This window comes from Nesoenas mayeri (assembly GCF_963082525.1).
Source record: "Nesoenas mayeri genome assembly, chromosome: 1".
In the NCBI taxonomy this organism is placed as follows: Eukaryota; Metazoa; Chordata; class Aves; order Columbiformes; family Columbidae; genus Nesoenas; species Nesoenas mayeri.
In genome coordinates, this window is record NC_137541.1 from 89,938,527 (window position 1) to 89,959,369 (window position 20,843).

The window sequence follows — 20,843 nt, forward strand, 5'->3', positions numbered from 1 at the left end:
TTTTTTTCTTTCCTTCCTTTCCCTTCCCCTGCTTGTGTCTATATCATGTTTCTTGGGGGTGGGGGAGTAGCCTGGAGGGAACAACTGTCTTCTTTATTCTCTTATTCCAGGTCCTAATAATTGAACCAATGTTCTATCAGCTGTTAAAAAAACTGAATGTCATCCCCTTTTCTTCTATACCCCCTAATTCCTATACTTTCAACAAGTATTAGCCAAAGCTGATGGAAGCTTTGGTGAAAACCCATCTTCTCATTTCAAATTCCTATTAATTTTTTTAATGTGTTATGCTACATCAAGGGTTAGGATGACTTTTGAAATCTGGGGAGCAAGGAGAGAAAGTGGCAGACTCTTCTTTTTGGAATCCATCTGATATTTATACTGGAAAACAGAATTAATAATCTGGCCTGAGCACGTACTGACAGGCAGTGAGATGCTACTGTCTTCAATGCAAAGGTGTTGGATGTGCATTCAATCTCTTTTACTCAGATATTCTTATGGTATCCCTGGTGACCCTTATGAACTGCAAGGGCTGGCTACTTGCAGTCATTTAAGGCTTCTGATTAGCATTTGGTAGCAATGATCAGAGTTCAAGAGCACTTAGATTCTGTATGTCAATTTGGCTTTTTATTTCTCGGCCTCTAGCTAAGCTGGAGGTCAGCCAAGTGTGAGTGTTCATACAATGAAATGGTTCTTAGAGTGATCAAATTTCCAAATTTATATTTAATAAGGACAAGAATAAATGTTGAATTCATAAATGGTAGTGCTCATGGAACTATGCCATTAGATTTTGGTATATTAGGGAAGATACCTGCATGTATGCTCTAATTAGAATGATAATGCTGCTATAACAGGTGTGTACCCTGGTCATTCCGTGTACTTAGGCAAGGTCTATATCTAACCTTTCTCTTCAGAGAACAGTATCAGTTGGATGGGACCTCTGGAGGTCCTGCCACCACTTAGAGTTTTCTGTTTCTTGGAAGTTTGAATCAGTCTATATAAAATAGGGTCAGTTTATTTTCTTAAATATATTGACAATCTCTGTGAAGAAGCAGTATAGCAACTGCTGGTTTGGTAAAGTCAGGCTGTGTTGGCAAAGGCTCTTCAGATTTTGATCCAGGTTAAGCAAATGAAGACTGACTTCAAGACCTTAATTCAGCTGATATTTTTCAACAGACTTGCATGCCGGCTTCCCCAAAGATGGAGCATCTGGACAAGAGAATCTCACCATTTCTGAAAGGAACTCTTTAATTGACATACTTCTTGTCCTCAGAAAAATGCTGCAACAATTGTCTTCAAATTCTTAGGAAGACCTTGAAAACAGGTTTTCAAGCTATAGGTGTAATGCTGTCTTGCATTCTGACCTTACCTGAAAGTACTGCTCTTGGAGCATGTTATAACTCATCCTGAACTAGGCTGGAGAATTTTTTTCAGTTCAAAGTAGTGTATGTTGACTCTTGTGCTTTTTTTCTTTTTTTACTATGTATACATGTAATTGTTCTGAATCATATGTCAAAGCCACATACATACTTTACATGTTTAAATGATCTTATAGATGCTTGATGAGCCTTAGGTTTTGGATTAAACATTTAATAAATTCTGGATTGGCTTAACTGTTCAAAAGTGCCAACCCTGGCTAACTCAGCTGATTTTTCAGTGCAGTTTCTACGTAGAGTTTGCACAAACAGTGCCACAAGCTGTGTTGGAAGAAAGCTGCTGGCAGGCATGAGAAGCAAGACTGTTCTTTCATGGGTGCATCTGAATTGGGAAAGGACTACTGTTCAAAATCTAAATGACAGAAATTTCTAGGGAATTCAAAGTCCTTACATTAGGCTGCCCCTACTTGTAACAGAGAGCGTTCAAGACAGCTTGTGTTATCTGGAGGTGGTCCAGCTTTGATCTGAACTCTCATGTGGGGAAAAAATTAGGATTGTCCTACGAAAATCTTAGCAGCAATGGAAGACGTCAGTTTCCTGCCTGCTTCATAAAACTGATACACGCTTTCAGTCAAAATGGAAGTTTCTTGGAATTATAGTGATATTTAGTGAAAAGTGTTTGAAAGGCTGGATTTTTGGCTTTTGTTAATCTACTAACTTAAATGTTAGCTTTGAGCTGATGTTGGTTATGTAGCTGGGACTGTTACAATGAAGTCATTGGCTGCTCTACAAGTACTTATCAGGAATTAATGTACCTGTGGAATGCTGAAAAATAAAAACATGGTAGGGAGACATTTTTCAGCTGAGCAATGTGGTAGTAAAATGGTGTGAGCTTTCCTATAGTCTGTTGGACCATGTTCTGAGAAGCAATAAATACAGATTCAAGTTTCACATGTGAACAGTAGCATTTTTAAATACGTTCTTAAAAACCTCTGTCAACAGAAGACAACTGCAGTCATTTATTCAAATTCAACCAACCAAAAAACCCCACCTGAGTCCAAGAAATGACAAAACTATCAAATTTTTAATATCGCTCTTTCAGCAGACACTCTGCACTATAGTTTTGGATTGCTACTTACTTCTTGCTCAGAAAAAGGGTGAGTATTGTGTTTTTTCTCGTTTAGATGGCCAACAGCTGTTCTGCTAAGAGAAGTGCATGTCTGTTTTGATGCTTTTGCAGACAGTTCTTCCTGCACTTGAAAAGGTGAAAAACCACAGAAACTGGGAAACTCATACTTCTTATATGCCTCAAAATAAACTTCTATATCTTTGCATGAGGCTCAAACACATTCTCAGTCTTATGTACCTGAAAAGTATGACCATTTGTAGCACTCTCCTCCTTAAGAGCAGATGGATTTCTGAGCTGCTGAAAGGTTCTGGAAAGAAGGGATGTCTTCCTCTAAATTGTGGCCCAGGGAGATCCTCTTACCAGGTGTTTATATACATCGATAGGATCTAAAGAAGACTGATCCAATCTCTTCAGTGGTGCCTAGTTACAGGATAAGAGACAATGAGCATGAAGTGAGACATGGGAAGTTCCGTCTGAGCATAAGACAACATATTTTTGCCATGTTTCAACACTGGAATAGGTTTCCCAAAGAGGTTATGGAGTCTCGCGTCCTTGGAGATAGTCAAAACCAAACTGGACAGAGTGTTGCACAAACTGTGCTAGCTGACCCTACTTGAGCTGGGGGGTTGGCTTAGACAATCTCAAGACGTCCCTTTCCACCTCAACAATTCTGTGATAATCAGATACAGGTATCTGAGATTTTTTCTCTGTATGATGTTTTACCTGTTGGATCTTGTGCTGATTCACTTGTATTTGGTGCAAGTAGCTAGTGTAGCACGGAGTCTTGTAAGAAACGCCCTGGTCTAAGATGGTTCTTGCATTAAACATGATGTGGGGGAAGGGGAGGCACTTTGTTTCTTAGTGGGAAAAGCTAAAAAGGTAGTCTGTGTATTCTTTATCTTGTAAGTCTTTTGGACTCATTCTCTGATTGGCTTTTATTTCTGGCTGCTCTTTCTTGGCCTACCTTCCCCTAGAACAATATTGGGGAAAACGTGAGTAAAGAGGTACTGTGTTCCTATAAGCCTATTTCTAGTATCATACAGTGAACCTGACTTAAGAAGGAAAAGAAAGACTCTCTAAAAATCTATAGAGATCTATTTGGAAACACCAGAGTCTTAAGAGTGGTCATGGGTGGTAACTAGGCTGTCTGCTGCATGCTACCCAGAGAACACCAAGCCTTCAAGTGCTCATAGGTGGTTAGCGATGTGCTATGCTCAAGTCTGCTTTCAAGTGTGCCTACTTTTTCCTGTTGACCTTGCTGGGAATTGGCAGATGATACAAAATGAGACAGGGTTGTCCTCAGTGTCACTTGTGTTCCCTTGACATGTAAACATTCTTGGTTCACTATTAACTCTCTTCTGAAGGACAGTGACATTAAGAACACTCTTGGTGTGTGCTCTGTTCATACATTATTCTGCTGGCTGCCTGCTATCACTGCCACTTAGGCTGCATGTTATAATTCCTGGATATTACAGTAGTGCCTTCTCCTCTAAACAAATCCAAGGTCAAGAACATTTGTGCTTTGCACTTCTGTTAAACAGGGTATGCGGAAGAGTTGAATGTTTTCTCCCTTCTCTCCCCAGACAGCCTGCCTGCGTTCCCCATTGCCATGGTGGCAGGGATAGTCATCGGTACGGTTACAGGTCTCTCACCGCTCATCTCTATTGTCGTGTGTCTTGTCATCAGAAAGAACAACTCTAAAAAACGATACTCTGGGTAAGAGATCTCCCACCTCACCTGTAGATGATGTGAGGAACAGCAGCAGGATCAGAGGGGGAGGGCTTAGAGGGGGGTAGGAGTTGCTTCAGCCAAGTCTTGGTAACTGTGGCTAGAGATAGGGTATGGCCATGTGGAACACATGGTGATTATCTTTGTACTGTGCGTGGAAAAAAAACTACTGACCGTGAGTTGCACCTGAAAATCACTAAATGTTGGAGTTGATCCCCAGCCACAAGCATGTATGCCCTAAGAACATTTAATCCAAGATCCCCTAGTCTGTTCCCCTCCCCTTCCCTCCAGCCCTGTTTCCCCCTACCACCCCTGGCCCCCAAAGAAAAAGTGCCACACGTGCACTTTTAAGGAATGCTGTGTGTTGAGATTAAGACTGGGTTTTTCAGTTACCGATGTCTGGCTTCTGAGCCTGGAGTATATTTCCCAAAACGCCATTCATCACCACACTTCAAAGTAAGGGAGGAATAGCCACTCTATATCCATTCTCATTCACTGTCTGTTTTTTGTTAACTGTTACCATCCCTGCAAGGTTTTCAGTGTTAGGAGGATAACTCCAAAGTGAAGCCCAAATCTTTGAGTGATCATATGAAAAAGCAACAAGACCTAACAAAGGCAGACTTGAGTCCTATGGTGATGGAGCTTGGTGCTGGTGGGGGAGGCGCTTCCTTTTTTTTCCTTCTCTCTAGTTAGCTGGTAATTTGCTTCTATGAGAAAGAATGAAAATTGCATGTGTAGTCTAAGAAACAAACCCCAAGCTTATAACTTTCTCCTGTTCTTTCCCCAACAAATATTCCTGCTTCCTGCAGGTTCTTTGGGTTGCCTGTGGGATAAAAGAAAATAGCTCCAAAAATAAACTTGTGGGAATTTCTAAATTAAACTTTGCCCTATTGTTTTCCTAGTTGGAGAGCTTAGGGAAAGTGAGTTGGCTATTGCCCAGCGGTAAGGCTAAATACAGCAAAGGTGGCTGTGTGTGCTCAAAATTGTGTGGAAAGCCTGATTTTCCCTTTCTGCATGTCCTCTTCCCCTAAAAACTGAGGAGAAGCCTGCAGCGTCATGTACCAACAGTGTGCGTGAGGTGGTCTGCTTGCCTTGCTTCTCAGCGACCTGCCCTCCAGTGTCTTCCTGCTGAAGGACACGAGTTAGTGCTGAGCCTAGAGCAATAGTTTATGCACTGTAGTTTCTTGTAGTAGGTATAACTACTCTCTTGGGAAAGTAATCTCTGAAGTTTAAATACTGCTTTCACTGACCATGCCAGCTCTGCATGACGTGTAAAGAGAAGCCAAGTGTGCTGTGACCAAACTTACGGACTGTCTTCTACATGATGCTAACCCAGTGTGTGGTGGTGGTGAGATACCCTTACTCTTAGTTAACCATTCTGCCTTGAACTGAGGTGGGCTGGGGCACTGCGCGGCATCTGGAACCCCTGCATGGCCACGGTCTCCGTTCATGCTCTGACTTTGGTGTTTTGTTTTGTTTTTTTCCTTTCTGCTTTGGTGTGCTGGGATCGGATCCTGCTTACCTTCCTCTCCTTACAGAGATCCTGATATAGACGCCAGATTGGGAATGTAGCAGGGCTGGGTCTTCTCTTCCAGTCCCACTAGACACCATGGTAACTAATCAAATTGGTGGTTGCTGTTAATACCTCTGTGTGTGTGTGTACACATTCCTCTTCCTTTGCTGACTAACCAGCTAGCTCTCTGCTAACATAACTTCACTGTAATTTGTGCTGGAATCTGTTGGCAAAGGGATGATGCATTTCACTGGGTGCTTGGGTTTCATTGTCTCATGTCTAACCGGGGTGGGATTTCTTCTTGTCCCAGATGGTGTCCCTCCATCTCTTCCAACAGGGAACTTGCCAGTGCATTGACTAAAGCACAGGAAATTCAGAGCCCTTTCTGTGTCAAAATGAGAGTGAGTTCCCTGTAAGTGTTCCTCTGGCTCAGGCAATTCGGGTGTTTTCAAACTTGCAGTGATCTAAGTGCATTAGTTACTTAAACCTGCGTTATGACTTTTAGATAGTGTAGATCTGAGGAATTTCGTGAATAAACCAAACCATTAATGACTACATTATTTTGGTAACAGAAGGGCTAATTTGCCCCTACTTTGAGACAGTAGAAGCTCCTTGCTGTGGTGGCTGGGGGCAGTATTTTTTTTTTTCTTACTGCTGCATGTATGAAGAGCTAAGTCTTCAATGGTTAGGCTTACCATAGGATAAAAAATGGTTGCCCTTTGAGGAGATGGTCTGCTTAATGTCGCTGTCCTCATTTGTTTGTTTCTGTACTTGCTTTGTACACTGTCTGTCTGGAAAGATGGCGGGGAGAGGATGCCCAGTGTTTAGAGGGCTGTGGTGGTAAAGGGGACTCCTGTGTTTGCTGTCAAGGAGTTGGCTAGTTTTCTTCCCTGGGTGCTTGGGTATGAGGAGGTAAACCTACTATTTAGGGGCCCATTACTGCATTACCCAAAAGCTACTGACATTAAGGGAATTTGCTCATATGCTTAGCTCTAAGCGGATGGAAAGAGGCAAACAGAGAGTTAAAACTGGCAACCTTTGTTTAGGGGTGTTGGTTCTCACCACAAGACAATTTTCTTTAAAATACAAGATTTGTCTGATCAGATATTCAAGTAGCTGTATCTGAGCACATAGCTTACATGTCACGTGTGACTCTTAAAGTAATTATGCCAGAGACTAGTGTCTGTTGTGAGTGGGCAGAATTATTTTGGGATTGTAGCCTAACTAAAAGCAGGAGGAGAACTAATGTGGAGTGGGGTAGGAAGTAGTAGTCTGGTATGGAGAGTGGGTGGCTTTTGCAAGTGTTTACACTAACGGTAGCACTGGTATAACACTTGCCTCAGTGACTGGGACTATTTGGCTTATAGTTAGAAGATAATTGCTGTTTACCACAATTAACTGAGTCTGAAGCTTCAGTGAAGAAAACACGTATGTTTTTAGGCAGGCTGAATGGGAATATCTAGGGAACAGGAGTTTTGGAGGAGCTGCTGTCCCATGTTAATAGATTTTCCTTTGTGTTGCTCACCAGTGAGACTCTGGGAGGAAGGACAGAGAAATGTCTGGGGAGAGATGGAGAATTATATGTGTTTATTTCAGAATCCATTATGTTCATTTTTACTTTGACATAATCTGCCACATTCATCTTGCCATCACTTGTTTTTTTTGTTGTTGTTGTTTTTGTATTTCCTTTTTTTTTTTCCTGTGCCTCTTGAACATTGTCGTGCAAACTCTGCTCTGCCACCTCGTCAGCTGCAGTACATCTGAGCGTTTGATGTCACCGGTTAAGCAGGCTCCACAGAAGTTGCCCTCCGACACAGAGGGTCTGGTAAACAGCGTGCCCGCCAGATCACACCAGGTAAACTGCTCCCTGCTGCTTCCCAAAGGAGGATCCTCCTAGAGTGTGGGTATGGAAAAAACAAAGGCAGGGTGGGATGTATGAACCAGGTGTTCTCTGTTAAGGTGTTGAGGTCTGCAGGGTAAAGGTGTCTGCTCTAAACAAGGGATGGGCAGTGAGCTGGGACTGGGGAAGTCTTCTGTAGAACGCTTAGTGCAACTGAAGGAATAGCATCTTGATACTAATTGAGATGCACTAATGTGTAAGAAAATATGGTTCTGATCTTGTGTGTTAACATACACAAGTGGTAGTGAAGTGCAAGGATGAGGAGAGGGCAGTGGGTAGCTGTTTGATGTAGAGACAATGTTACTGGGTGTTACACACATCTGGTGGATAGAGCTGCCTAATCTGTTCTGGGATTGTAATGGGGAGGAATTTTACTGTGAAGGTGCATGCTCTGTGGCATGTTCTTCCTCCACAAAGAAATGAGCCAGCGCAGTGTAAGCAGTGGCCAGCGATGATCAGTTTGAAGATGACTCTTGCTGCTGAGAGCTCTTGTCTGCTGAGCCACTTGGCTTACATGGGTTTGGATTTGCCAAGCTTTGTCTTGTTCATACTGGTGTTGACAAGGTTCTTCTGCTGACTTTGAAAGGAGGTGGATCTCATTCAGAGTTAACATCCCATGGGAAATTAGTCAGAGGGGGAAGAGCATAAGTCAGACAGGGATTCTACACAGTACATGACTGCCTGTTAACAATATACAGGATTTCCGTGTTTGTAAGCTGTTTCTTGTCTCTTGATTTGTGTATCTATCCCCAGTAATAAAACTCACCTGAGTGAGTTTAAGTCCAAAATGTTTTTTTTTTTCTTAATTAGTGGCCTTTTAGCAAGTGTCTGCAGAGTAGTGTGTGGACTGAGTGGTTTCTAAATCAGATTTGATACCCGGTTTCTTAATTTCTCCTGACAAAATAATGGAAATGTGTTAGCGCTACAGCACAAAAATATAGTGCTAGCAGTGAGCTGTATGAAGTCAAAGTCCCTACTGTGTTTGGTTTACAGTCTTTTTTTGAAATGCATAGTTCTTTGCAGCTGCAGTGTTTCCTGAGTTTTAGCACATAGGCCCACAAAGCTACCTACAGACTTCAGAGAACACTTATTCTCTGAACATAAAGGAAATAGACTGAAGTTATACGATTTAAAAATAGTTCAGATTTTGACTGGAGTGGGTCTAGTAGCAGCAGGCTGCCTGTAAGGCCTCTATAAAGCTCCTATTTTCTAGCTCATGGGAGTAGCTTCTAGAATGGGTGAAATAAACAAGTGTTTCCAATCTTCCCCCTGAAGGAAAAAAAATAAAAAAAGCCTATGTGTGGGATGTGTGTTGCAGTAGCTGTTGGGATCAACATCCCTGGTCAAAAGACCAAGATGCTTTATCTAATTACTGTCATGGTACAAAGCAGTACACGCGAATGCCCTGAGAGCTACATGAAGCTCTGTGCTTACATCTTGACAGCGGAATTACTTTGTAACGTTTTAGTGTGAAAGCTTGCTGTGTACTCACCCTTCTGTGTCCCCAGTGTTCTGGGTCTCAGTGTAGGGTAAGGAACATGTCAGAGTAAATCTAACTCAGAATTGGTGTGCTTTTGCCCTTCTGTAGTCACTCCAGTCTGGTTATTCCTTGACAGAGTCCTCCAGAGTCTTCCCACAGGTAAGTTCCTAAGGGAGAACCCGAAGTGTGAATGCTCTGACCTCAGAGGAAAAATACAGGAAATGGTTTTAGTTTTGTTTAGTTTTTTAGTTTTTGAATATTTTTTGTCAGGCAAAGAGAGCTTTGTCTGGATTTTGATTTATTGGCAAACGTGTAGCAGTGATTCTTCTACCTTCTGTTATGCGTTTGCCCCATCTTTACAGAACAGCAAGTAAACATATTTACTTTTCTTTAAAACGATCCACAGTAGAATCAGGGTAGATCAGATTTTGAACAAATGGTTTAAATCAGTAAGGAAACTAAATTTCAGTTGATTACACTTACATTTTTAACTTCTAGCCATTGTGTTTTTGTGTTTTGTGTCTCTTTTTTAAGGGTGTTATCAACATGCAAATTAACATATTTGAAATCTAGCATCATATATGAGTAAAACCTGATTTTTTTTTGGCAGTCAATACATTAGTTGTAGTATTCAAGCTTTTGAGCTGTTGTGAAATGCTGATATTGAGGTTCCTCACAGTTCCCAGAAGCTGTTGCATCCTACTTTGTAGGATGTAGCTGAATGCTTCATGCTTCACTGGTGAAGAACTGTGAATGTGAATACACAACCCTTGCCTCTGGAAGTTAAAAACAGTAATAGAGGTGTTTACTCTCAAAGAGTGACATTTAAATTACATTTATTAAATGAAGTTTATTCATTTTGTTATTTATGTGTCAGTGTAAGAACCTGTGATGAAGTATTTGTCCACATTGCTTCTCAGCTGAATTTGCATTTGAGCCTGCACTTCCTTTGTGTTTTGTGTGCAAGTTTATGAAGTGTGGGCCTTGCACACTCTGGAGTGCCCCAGAGTGCTGAAAATGTGTGTGTCTGATTCTATGAATGTTCAACTGGTTGAATCAATTCCACTTCTTTTCACTGTGTCTTCCTTCTCAGCAGGTATGTTTTATCCTGTCAAATTTTTATGTGGTGTTTCTTCTCCATGCCATCATTCCGTAGTGACTCATATTCTACCATGACTGTTGCTTGGATGAGTAAGAAAAACATTTCCAGCAAAGGCAAGAACTATATGTGTTTCCCAGATGGATGTCTGTGTTTAGCTAGTAATCTGCTTTGCAGCAAGCAAACTGGAAGGCAGGTGTGTGTTGTCCCAAGATCTGCTAACTCCAAGGTGGCTGCCATTTGTCTTTGTGCTTTGCAAGTAGCTGCGTATTCATTTCTGGGCAGGCTGAAGAACCACTGACCTTAAAGTGTGGCTTCTGTAAAAGTGCATTTCTGATGTACGGAACAGTATGGTAAAGAGCTCGTAAGCTGTTGGAGTGAATAAAGGACTCAGCATTCTGATTCAATGTGAATCACGCAAAGCCATTTATTACAGAAACAAGCTGCCTTATATATGCAACTATTCTCTGATCATGTGTGCGCGCTGGAAGCATGCATTCACTAATTGGATATCATCTATGTTCACGAGCTGGAGTCTCACTGCTGATCGGTCCATTGATTTACATCATGGTGAGGCCCTGTTATTGTAGAACTGTCTCACCCCCACAGCAGGTCCTGTTTTCAGCTTTCTGAGGTGGTCTTGAAATTCCTTTGGGCCTGGCTAGTTCAATAACAAATGTCCATCTAACAGAAACCCATCCACAGTAAGCGGATATGCGCCTCATTGTAGAAGCGGGAAGCACTAAAGCTGCATAAAATGCAGATCTCTGGCTCTGCTTTTTCTGATTTAAGATGCACCTGAACATGCTCTGTTCAAGCTCTGTTCCAGGCTTTTAACTGGACCCCAGGACCCTGAGAAGGAGCAGTTCATGGTGCCAGGAATCCTGACTTAAATCTGATAAATTTCCTGGAGCTAGAATTTATGGTACTTACAACATCTTTCAGAATCTAAAAAGAAATCTGAAAATACTGTAGACCACTCTTAGACTGTGGGGGTCTAACTTTGCAAGTCCTTTTTCTTTGCTGTGATTTGAAATTGCTTTGTCAGCTGACAAAGCAAAATCAAACTTTGCTAAAAAACCTTTAGCAAGGTATCAGTACTGCTGCTACTCCTTTCCCTTTGTTCTGAATGGAAATATTACAAGATTTAGGGAAGTGTTGTGTTTTATGTGGCAGTGCTGGTCAGTCTTCTGGTTCTGAAGAGTCAGAATGATCTTATTTGGGATTAGGCAAAAGTTGTGAATTGTTTGGACTTTTACTGAAGCTTTCACTTGTGGAAGAAGAGTCTTTACAAAGATTCAGATCACTGGGGGATATGAAATGCTGGAAAAATGGCCCTGGTACTGATTATAATCAGCTAGAAAATCAGCAGCAAATCGAATAGATGGAGCTCTACAATAAATCCTTCAACCTCCTTTTCTCTGTGTTAGCTAATCTACCAGTTCTTTAGATGATAGTGAACAGATCCAGATTGCTTGGTTTGGATCAGGCGATCACAGCAGTCAGTCTCTCCACCACCACCTAACATGCTGGTTGCAGCCAAATTACTATTGAACGTGGCATAAAATCAGAATAGTGGTAAGATAACCGATCCTGAATGAACTCGTGTGATAGAAAATTGACCCATCAGAATTACTTAAATAAAACTGGAAATGCCATAATGAGTGCTTTGTGCAGTTACTGATTTTATTTAGTTATTTATTTATTTTTAAACTGATAGGAAGTGCTGAATTTCTCATATCCTGGAACTATCGCTTCAGGCAGAAGAGACTTCCAAAATAGCTTACAAATAAACCTTAGGGTCACTTTGCCTTAAGGTTTGTATAGGCACTCTAATGGGAACTACTAATGTAATCCTGATATAATGTTGGAGACCAGAACAACATGAGAGAAAAGAGTTAAAAAAAGAGGAGGAAAAAAAAAAAAGTAGCTCTAGTGACACTTGAAATGCAAAATTTTTTTTTTTTTTTTTTTTTTTTTTTAGAATTTCCTCAGCCTGTTATTTATATTTAGCATGTTATATATGCTCACAAATTTTCATCCATCAGTCTCCTTACTCTACATTTTTTATTTGTCACTTGGGAAATGCTTTACCTGGAAGGAAGAAACTTTGGGTTTAAACTACCTCTGAAAGAGAATGGTGTACCCTGTTTCCCTGAAAATAAGACCCGGATGATTTTTCAGGATTTTTTAGGATTCTTGAAATATAAGCCCTACTCCAAAAATAAGCCCTAGTTACAGTTCATTAACAAAAGTCAATTTAAATAGTGTTCAGGCAGCTATACATGTAAAAAAGTAAAATTAGTTGGCAATACAGTGCAGCAGGACAGATAGACCCTTCACCAAGAAAAGCAGACACCCCCAAAGAATCTCACTCAAAAGACCCCACAAGACCCAAAACAGTAAGGGTTGGCAAGTGCTGGGCTCTCACACATGGATCAGAGTTATGGTGATGTTCCAGAATGTGTTGACGTGACTATATTTGAATAAATGTTGAAAGTTTTTTTTTGTTCAAGAATAAATATAGATTGTTGTTCATGGAAAAAATAAGACAGCCCCTGAAAATAAGCCCTAACACATCTTTTGGAGCAAAAATTAATAAAAGACCCTGTTTTATTTTTGGGGAAACAGTATTTAGCAGGTGCATGCTTTGCTATTGTGTTTGGGTAAAACAGCTGTGCAAAAGTGCACCTATATGGTCCTTCACAGACTTAATGTCCTGTACAGAAGGTCTCTTGTCATCTCTGCCCCCTAATTGCTTTGGAAGATGGATGAAAGAAGGATTTCTGGGTCAGTTCCATAGAGAGGTTTTCTAGTTTGGCAGGATGCCAAAAGTACTGGGGAGAAGGAGGTGGGAGAAATGCCTGTGAAGGATACTTCTTCCTGGGACAACGAGGAAACAGAGTTAACATAGGTGAAATTATTTTGAAGCAAGAACCACTAAAAAAGCCACAACTGAACTAAAAGATCTCTCCCTGTCATTTTCCTCACCCCTAGGCAGGGCAGTCCCTTTCCCTCATGTGCGTGTGGGGTGTGTGTGGATGTGTGGTCTCTCTGCTCAGGTCACCTGGGAGGTGGTGGCAGCCTAATGGGAGCTGCAGGTCAGACCTTTCCACAAGGGTCCTGCCTGTTTCATTGGGTACCTGCCCATTACAGGCTGCAGTCCTGTCCTGAGCCCGTCTCCAATACCTGTGGTTTGCTCTCCTGTGGGCTGTGTTTGGGAGGACGTGGTGTTCTAGGAAGGCGCTGGCACGTTTGCACGCTCTGCTGAAAGATGGTGCTGTAGTGTCCTCCACTGCAACGCAGCAAATGTAACTAAGGCGCGTGGCTTTGCTTGCCCAATGTGTCTGTGGAGGTGCTCACTACCTGGGTTGGCTCAGAAGTCCGGTAAGAATTCTGCATTACTGCACCATTTCAGTATTTTCTGGCTCATTGCTGTGTAAGTCTTGATCCCATCACTTGCTTGGGCAGTGACTGGTGTCACAAGGTGGCTGCAGGTTTGTTCTCTCACTTGTTATCTGAGTGGTACAGCTGCGCTGGGATTTACAGGGTTTGAGTGACAGCATGGGGAGCGTAATCTGCTGTCTACTGGTAAATCTGTAGTGCAGTTCCTCTGAAAAATAATAAGTCTGGCATGCATCTGACTAAGCCATGTATCTTTGCTCCATAGCATGTAAGAATTGCTGCTTTTCAGATCAAAGGATTCTAGATTCTGCTTTTTTTGTGAGAAGCAAGCAGCCGTAACAGTTTTTAAGGGAGGAAATGGTGCTGTTTGGCATGCTCCTGATAGGAGAAAGGTGGCAGAGTAGAGCTCATTTCTGGGTGAAGCCTCATTCCACCTGCTTCAAAGTGCTTCATAAATGCTCTGTGGTCTTGCTTTAGCTTTGGTCTTGCTGCAGCCCCTCTGGAAGCAAGAGACAGTATGGCCTATTCTGAAAAATACTGATTGTTTGTTTGTTTTTTTAATTTTATTCTGTTCCCAGGGCCCAGTCATTTACGCGCAGTTAGACCACTCCGGAGGACAGCACAGTGACAAGATTAACAAGTCGGAGTCTGTGGTCTATGCTGATATTCGGAAGAACTGAGATGAGATCCTAAGCTATCCAAAGGAAAACACACATTCAGACTGGAATTGCTTGAACAAGATTTGACCCAGAGAACTCACATGTGGCCTTTGATGCCTAGACTAGGACCAATGCATGTGCATACAGAGGGAAAGATATATATGTATTGTGTGTAAATAGTCTATTTAATCGTACAGAAGTGAGACCAATGTTGCATGTTGAAATGCGGTAAGAATTTTGCTTATAAATTGCCAATATTCTTTTTTGTATCTTGTGTGACGAGAGAGAAAGTGAAAACTCGCATCACAATTTTAAAATATTTTTATCTTGATTTTTAATGGAGAAACTGGAAGATGCCTGAAGATTCTAGATTGACCTGGATTCTTTTTTTGCTTAATAGGACCTAATTTCTTTTGTTGAGGTGATTATAAAGAAGATACCTTCTTTATATTCACAGATTTCTTTATGTATACAGTATCTTCATTGTTCTTGGTCAGATTCTCAGTATGAGCTGCCTTTTCATACAAACTAGACACTCCCACTGGTTTTGTAAGCCAAATTGTGATTCCTAGCTATCAGAAATGTATGTCTTAGCAGTGCAAGTGAAGGAAATGTTTAGGCCTACCTGACCTGTGTAAAACAGGTCACAGAACTGTTTACTTCTGTACTGAGCCCACCTATTCAAGCTTAGTCCTTTAAGGCACAGGGATAGTGTTGATCTAATGAATTTTGTGAAATGGTAGTTTACCTGTGAAAACTCAAAAGCTAGTGAGTTAAAGGGATAGGAAACTGCAGCTGTAGGTGGTTGCCTCAGACTGTTGAACCTTCCAATGAAGTGTTTCTTCCTCGAAGCTCTGTCATTTCATATAAGCATGAAAAAGGGCTGTAAGGGATCTGGAAGATGTAGTATCACAGTATGTTTGGGATTGGAAGGGACCTCAAAAGATCATCCAGTCCAATCCCTCTGCTGGAGCAGGAACTCCTAGGTGAGGTCGCACAGGAACATGTCCAGGCAGGTTTTGAATGTCTCCAGCAAAGGAGACTCCACAACCTCCCTCGGCAGCCTGTTGCAGTGCTCTGGCACCCTCACTGAGAAGAAGTTTCTTCTCAAATTTAAGTGGAACCTCTTGTGTTCCAGCTTGATCCCATTATCTCTTGTCCAATCATTGTTTGCCACCGAGAAGAGCCTGGCTCCATCCTCATGGCACTCACCTTTTATATATTTATAAACATTAATAAGGTCATCCCTCAGTCTCCTCCAAGCTAAAGAGACACAGCTCCCTCAGCCTTTCTTCATAAGGGAGGTGCTCCACTCCCTTAGTACTCCCTGACCTCTCTCCCATGGCTCCATTATACCACTGTCACTTCCTTAGAGATGTTTTATCTGTTCTTAAAAGCCTGTAGTGAAGGCTGAATGAACTCTGCAGGAAATCTAGGGCTTTACTCTTTGATTTTTTTTTTTTTTGGTGTATTTTTTGTGTGTAACTTACATTTGCACAGAGGATGCAGAGGGCAGTTTATTTCCTTCCTCTCTACAAGTCTACTGCTTGAATATAATTTCCCAACTTCTTGTTTCTACATTAAATTCCTTGTAGATTGTTAAGGATCTCTGATGATTCTCTTCCTCTGAAGAGGATCTTTCTTTAGCTGACCCATTTGTCTCCTGAAATCTGGTGCTCAAAACTAGAAGTGGCATTCCAACTGAGGGCTTTTCAGAGTAGCATATAGTAGGGGGATTTCTGTTTTGTACATCCTAATGTGGTGTTTGCTTTTTTTGTAGCAGCAAATAATTTTAAGTTTGGTCTACTGTAACCCCTTCTATCTGATTTTACACATTTTTCTAGTTCAATCTGTTTCACAGAATCAGTCAGAGAATGGTTGTGGTTGGAAGGAACCTCTGGAGATCATATAGTCGAAACCCCTCCTCATGTAGGTTCAGCTGGAGCAGGTTGCCCTGCACGGTGCCTGTTTGGGTTTTCCGTATCTTCATAGATAGAAACTACAATGTCTATTGGCAACCTGTTCCACTGATCACTTACAGTAATCAAACAGTAAAAAAAGCGCTTCCTTGTGTTCAGGTGAAATTTCATTTTTTAAAATTTCTGTCCGTTTCTTCTTGTCCTGCCAGTGAGCACTACTGAGAAGAGTAGTGCTCTTAATTTTTTCTCATCAAGTATTTGCACGCATCGATAAGAGTCCTCTCAAGCCTTTTCTTCTTCAGGCTGAACAGTCCCAGCTCTCTCAGCCTTTCCTCATATGAAAGATGCCTCACTTTGTCATCATTGTGGCGCTGCACTGGACTTGCTCCACTGGACACAGGACTCCAGGTGTGGCCTCAGCAGTGCTGAGTAAAGGGGAAGAATCTCCTCACTCAACCTGCTGGCAGTACTTTGCCTAATGCAGCCCAGGATACCATTTGCCTTCTTTGAGGCAGGGACACATGCTGGCTCCTGTTCGTCTTGGTGTCCACCAGGACCCCCACAGGGCCTTTTCTGCCAAGGTGCTTCCCAGCTGAGTGGCCCCCAGCAAGTACTGGTGTGTGGGGTTGTTCCTCCCCAGGACTTTGCACTTCTTCACCTTCACGAAATTCCTCTTAGCCAAGTTCTCCTGCCTGTCTGGGTCCCTCCAAATGACAGCACAACCATCTGGTGTGCTAGCAACTAGCAGCTCCTCCTGGTTCCATATTGTCTGCAAATTTGTCTCTACTGAAATGATGTTGTGGCTTTTTCAGACATCATCTTCAGTGTGTCAGTTGAAAACTTGGTTTAAATTCTGATCCTGTCCTTGTGAGCTTGCAACACTCTTAGCTTGCTACTTGCGAACTTATGCTTACATTCCACTGTAACATCAAGTCAATGAAAAAATTGCTTTGGGCAGATTCTTTCAGAACCACATTAGATAATCCTTTAGTTATGACAGTGCAACTTCAGTAACTGTTTTGTGTACAGTGGTTTTTTTCCTCCAACAAAGTTGGGTATGCCAACACTACAGTCTTTCGTCAGGATCAGGCTTCACTGGTTTCCTGACAAACACCTGCCTTTGTTAGAAGCCTCATTAAGATGAGGATGAATCCTGCTGCTGCTGTTTTCCTTGTCTACCAGGCCATTACTTCCCAACAGTTGTCTTACACTTAGTATGAAATTAATGCTTTTGACATGGTTGATGGAGAAACTTGATTTTGATCTGCCTCTGTTCATCCCTGTGCATCATCATCTTTCTCTCCAGACATTATAGAGTAAGAGGGAAAAATGTGAGGGATGTAGCAATCAAAAACTTGCTGCTATGAGAAGTTAGAGCTGTACTTGGCTCTGAAGTCTGCTATTAATGTTTATTTATTTTCTTGCTGAAATATATGGGAGAATCTGAGCACAATCCTGATCTCATGCTGATTTGAAGAAACATGCCGATCTGGTTGGTGTTGACTTTAGGAAACGTGCTGATCTGGTGCTAACTTTAGGAGACTTACTGGTCTGGTTGGTGCTAACTATTATAACGTTAGGAGACATCTCCTTCTGTTTTTGTTTAGCTACAGGTATGTTCCTATTGCCTATCATGAGGAGACTCATTTCAGGGCTGTTTGGATCCTCTTTGTGAAGGCAAAATGAACTTGGAAGGATTTTTAAAAATGCTGAGCATCTTTTTAGAAAGAAACAAAAGTCCCTTCCCCCAGGAATAGCAGAAATCAATCTGAATCCCTCTCCAGTGCAAAGGCTGTTGAATAATTTATTATCTTTGTTTTTTTGTTTTGGTCATGGAAAGATGAACAATGTAGCTATTACATATCTTACTCAGGCTGAAGTCAAAAGAACTTGAGACAATGTGAGACAACACTTGTGAACTTTCTGTCCCTCAGGTTATCTTAGGTCATTTAATCCTGCGATAGCCTGTGCTGATGAAAGGGACTGATACTAAGTTGGCTTACTTACTAGTGTCTCAGGAGACAGAGGGCTTCTACTTCCTTGATAGGTAGTGAACAGAGATTAAAGTCAGACAAGGTCATCCTATCCTGATGTTACGGTGATCAGAAATTTAACTCTGTTTGCTCTACTGCTATTCTTTTAAATCTCTGGTGCTGTTCTTTGCAGGTGGGAAGGAACAGCTTGGACTTTGAGGAACACTAAGTGTGTTGACCTTGTCCTGCTGTAGTGTTGCTGCTAGCTCTTTTTGGGACCATCTGTTTTAAAAAGAAGTGCTGCATGGCAGGCTTGCTGCAGCACAGCTGAGGGACAAGCAGCCAATGACTAAAGCTGTTACGTGGGTCATTGCTCTTGAATAGTGGGGCTGGGAAGGTCTGTGTGATGTAAAAGTCTTGCAATGAATTTTTTATTCATCATGCAAACAAAACTGTGAACAATTTGAAATCCATCTCAGCTAAGGGGAAAAAAAAAAAAGGTCTTATGGGTAAAAGTGACCTTCTACCCATTATAGGAGTGCAGTTTTGGATTGCCAGCCTGGGCTCTGGCAGCTGAGCCAGTTGTCACCTCCTAGAGCCAGGGATACAAATGGCATCATTCATCATCCCTGTTTTCAACAGAACTGCAAAGTGGGAAAGTTTTGGCTTTTTATTAACAGTGGATATATTCCTCCTTATTTTTGATTACCAGAAATGAATTTTGAGAAGAGGATTACAAATAGCTGTGAAGTATCAATCTAGGTAGCTGTACTCAGTATATCAAATTGCCTCTTTTGACTTAAACAATTGTTCTGTCAGGGAGATGGTTGGCATGTTTGTGAAATGGCATCAAGAGCCATTACAGGGTGGCAAACATGTCCCTGTGACTAATTGAGTTATGTGTCATTTATAACCGGAGAACCTGTAGGGTTTTGTTTTCTCTCAGAGCTTTAGTGATATTTCAATTTGTGACTAGAAGAGCTGGAATTAGGTTTTAAACTTTTTTAAACCTGTAAGAACTGTTTAGGTTACCATCTGTCTTGTAGCTGCAATAAGTGTGTATATGCAACTACATGACTCTAGAGTGGATTCATTGAAGTCAAGTGTAGGCTGTTTGATTTATAACCAACGCCTCCACTCTGTATTGAAATCTCATATTGTAATTTTACGTTATTAATGTATCTACCTAGGACCTCAAATACAAAATGTTTTTATTGTATAATAGGTGATGGAAATATTGTCTTTAAAACCACCAAAGCTGAGAAGGTAAGACTTACCGGGCTGTGGCCACATCCCTACGGTGCTAGTATTTAGGTAACATATTTATATGGGAGACTACAAAATCATATTAACTATGCTCAGCAATTATACTCTTCTCGAGGCTTCTCTTTTCCTTCTCTTCACTGCCCTAAAGCTAATAAGCCCTTTCATTTAAAGGTATTTTTGCACTCCAAAATGTACATTTTAAAGTTCAATGCCTTTGGACATCAGTGTGCTGTGCAATCTTTTCTGTCTCCCTGCAGTGCCAACTGTTATTATGTGGTAAATGTAATTGGGAACATGGACTGGGTACTTTTCTTTTGTAAACCTCTGTCTTGGAGGTATGCAAGGGAACAAACACCTGTAAGACAGGTGTCTAATCTGTGTGAGGGAGCTAGATATGCATTGCATGGCCTGATTACATGAACAGCCAGTGAACCAACTGTTAGTGCTTTTGCTTTTACGAACTCATCTGGAAACAGTTATCTTGGATGTTTTTTTCTTCAATGGACTTTCATGTTTTCTATTGCAATCTTGTGAATATTTTAATACACTTTTTTTTTCCCCATTACTGGTTTGCTGGATGACTCTTATCTGGCTAGGGACTGGGAAGGGGACTGAAATACACCTCTTTGTGGGAATATTCTTCAGTCAGTGCAGTCTGTCAGCTCAGTGAACAACACAGCTGGAGCGTTCACCATTTGAATTGATACCCTATATTACCACTTCAGCTAGGAGAACTAAGAAATGCAAGTGAAAGATGTAGCAGAATACATGTAGGAGAGAAATAGCTTCATGGTAGGACAGACTCTGGAAAAGGGGAACTGACAGACCATCAGGTAAGAGTGGAAAATGCTTTCCTTAAGGTATTGTGCACAAATACTTTGCACAGGATAATATAACATTACACATGGGGTGAGAAAGGAGCAGACATAAGTACAACAATGTGCTACAGAGTGGTTTACTTGCCCTGTTGGAGTGGTTACTCAGATGGGACTGGAGGAAAGCAGGGGGTGGAGAGAGACTCAATAACAGGACTTTGTAAAACTCCAGCATTTCAAAGCCTTCATTTTCCTGAAAGCTGAATCCCGAAGAAGCTACTTTGTCCCACAGTTATCTTTTTCTCCTGGGTATAAATTCCTGATCTCCAGTACTGACTCCTGGCTTTGGTGGAAGAGGTCTTGGAGAACCTGGCAGGGAAGCTCATTGATGCCATGCTCTGAGCGCAACTACCTTAGTAACAGATGAACTTTTGCTGTGTAATTTTGCCTTTGCTTAGAAGCTGTTTCATGGTGGCACATTTTTCCTCTTACAGGAGAGTAAGTAGAGAGAGATGTTGACTTTCAGGGAAGACTTTGGTGTTTATTCACAAACATGCCACTGATGGGAGCAGACCATCTCCTTA

General features: G+C 41.5%; 1 protein-coding gene across 1 annotated transcript in view; it reads left to right on the forward strand.

The window, feature by feature from the left end:
- Positions 1-14,307, forward strand: part of MPZL1 (myelin protein zero like 1) — a gene marked incomplete at both ends in the record, with an annotated part of 34,253 nt that extends 19,946 nt beyond the window's left edge. The window contains 3 exons of the mRNA XM_080363751.1: positions 4,086-4,218; positions 7,493-7,598; positions 14,206-14,307. Of these exons, the coding sequence (XP_080219877.1) occupies positions 4,086-4,218; positions 7,493-7,598; positions 14,206-14,307 (341 nt within the window). The remainder of the gene's footprint in view (positions 1-4,085; positions 4,219-7,492; positions 7,599-14,205) is intronic.
- Between the last annotated feature and the right edge of the window lie 6,536 nt (positions 14,308-20,843).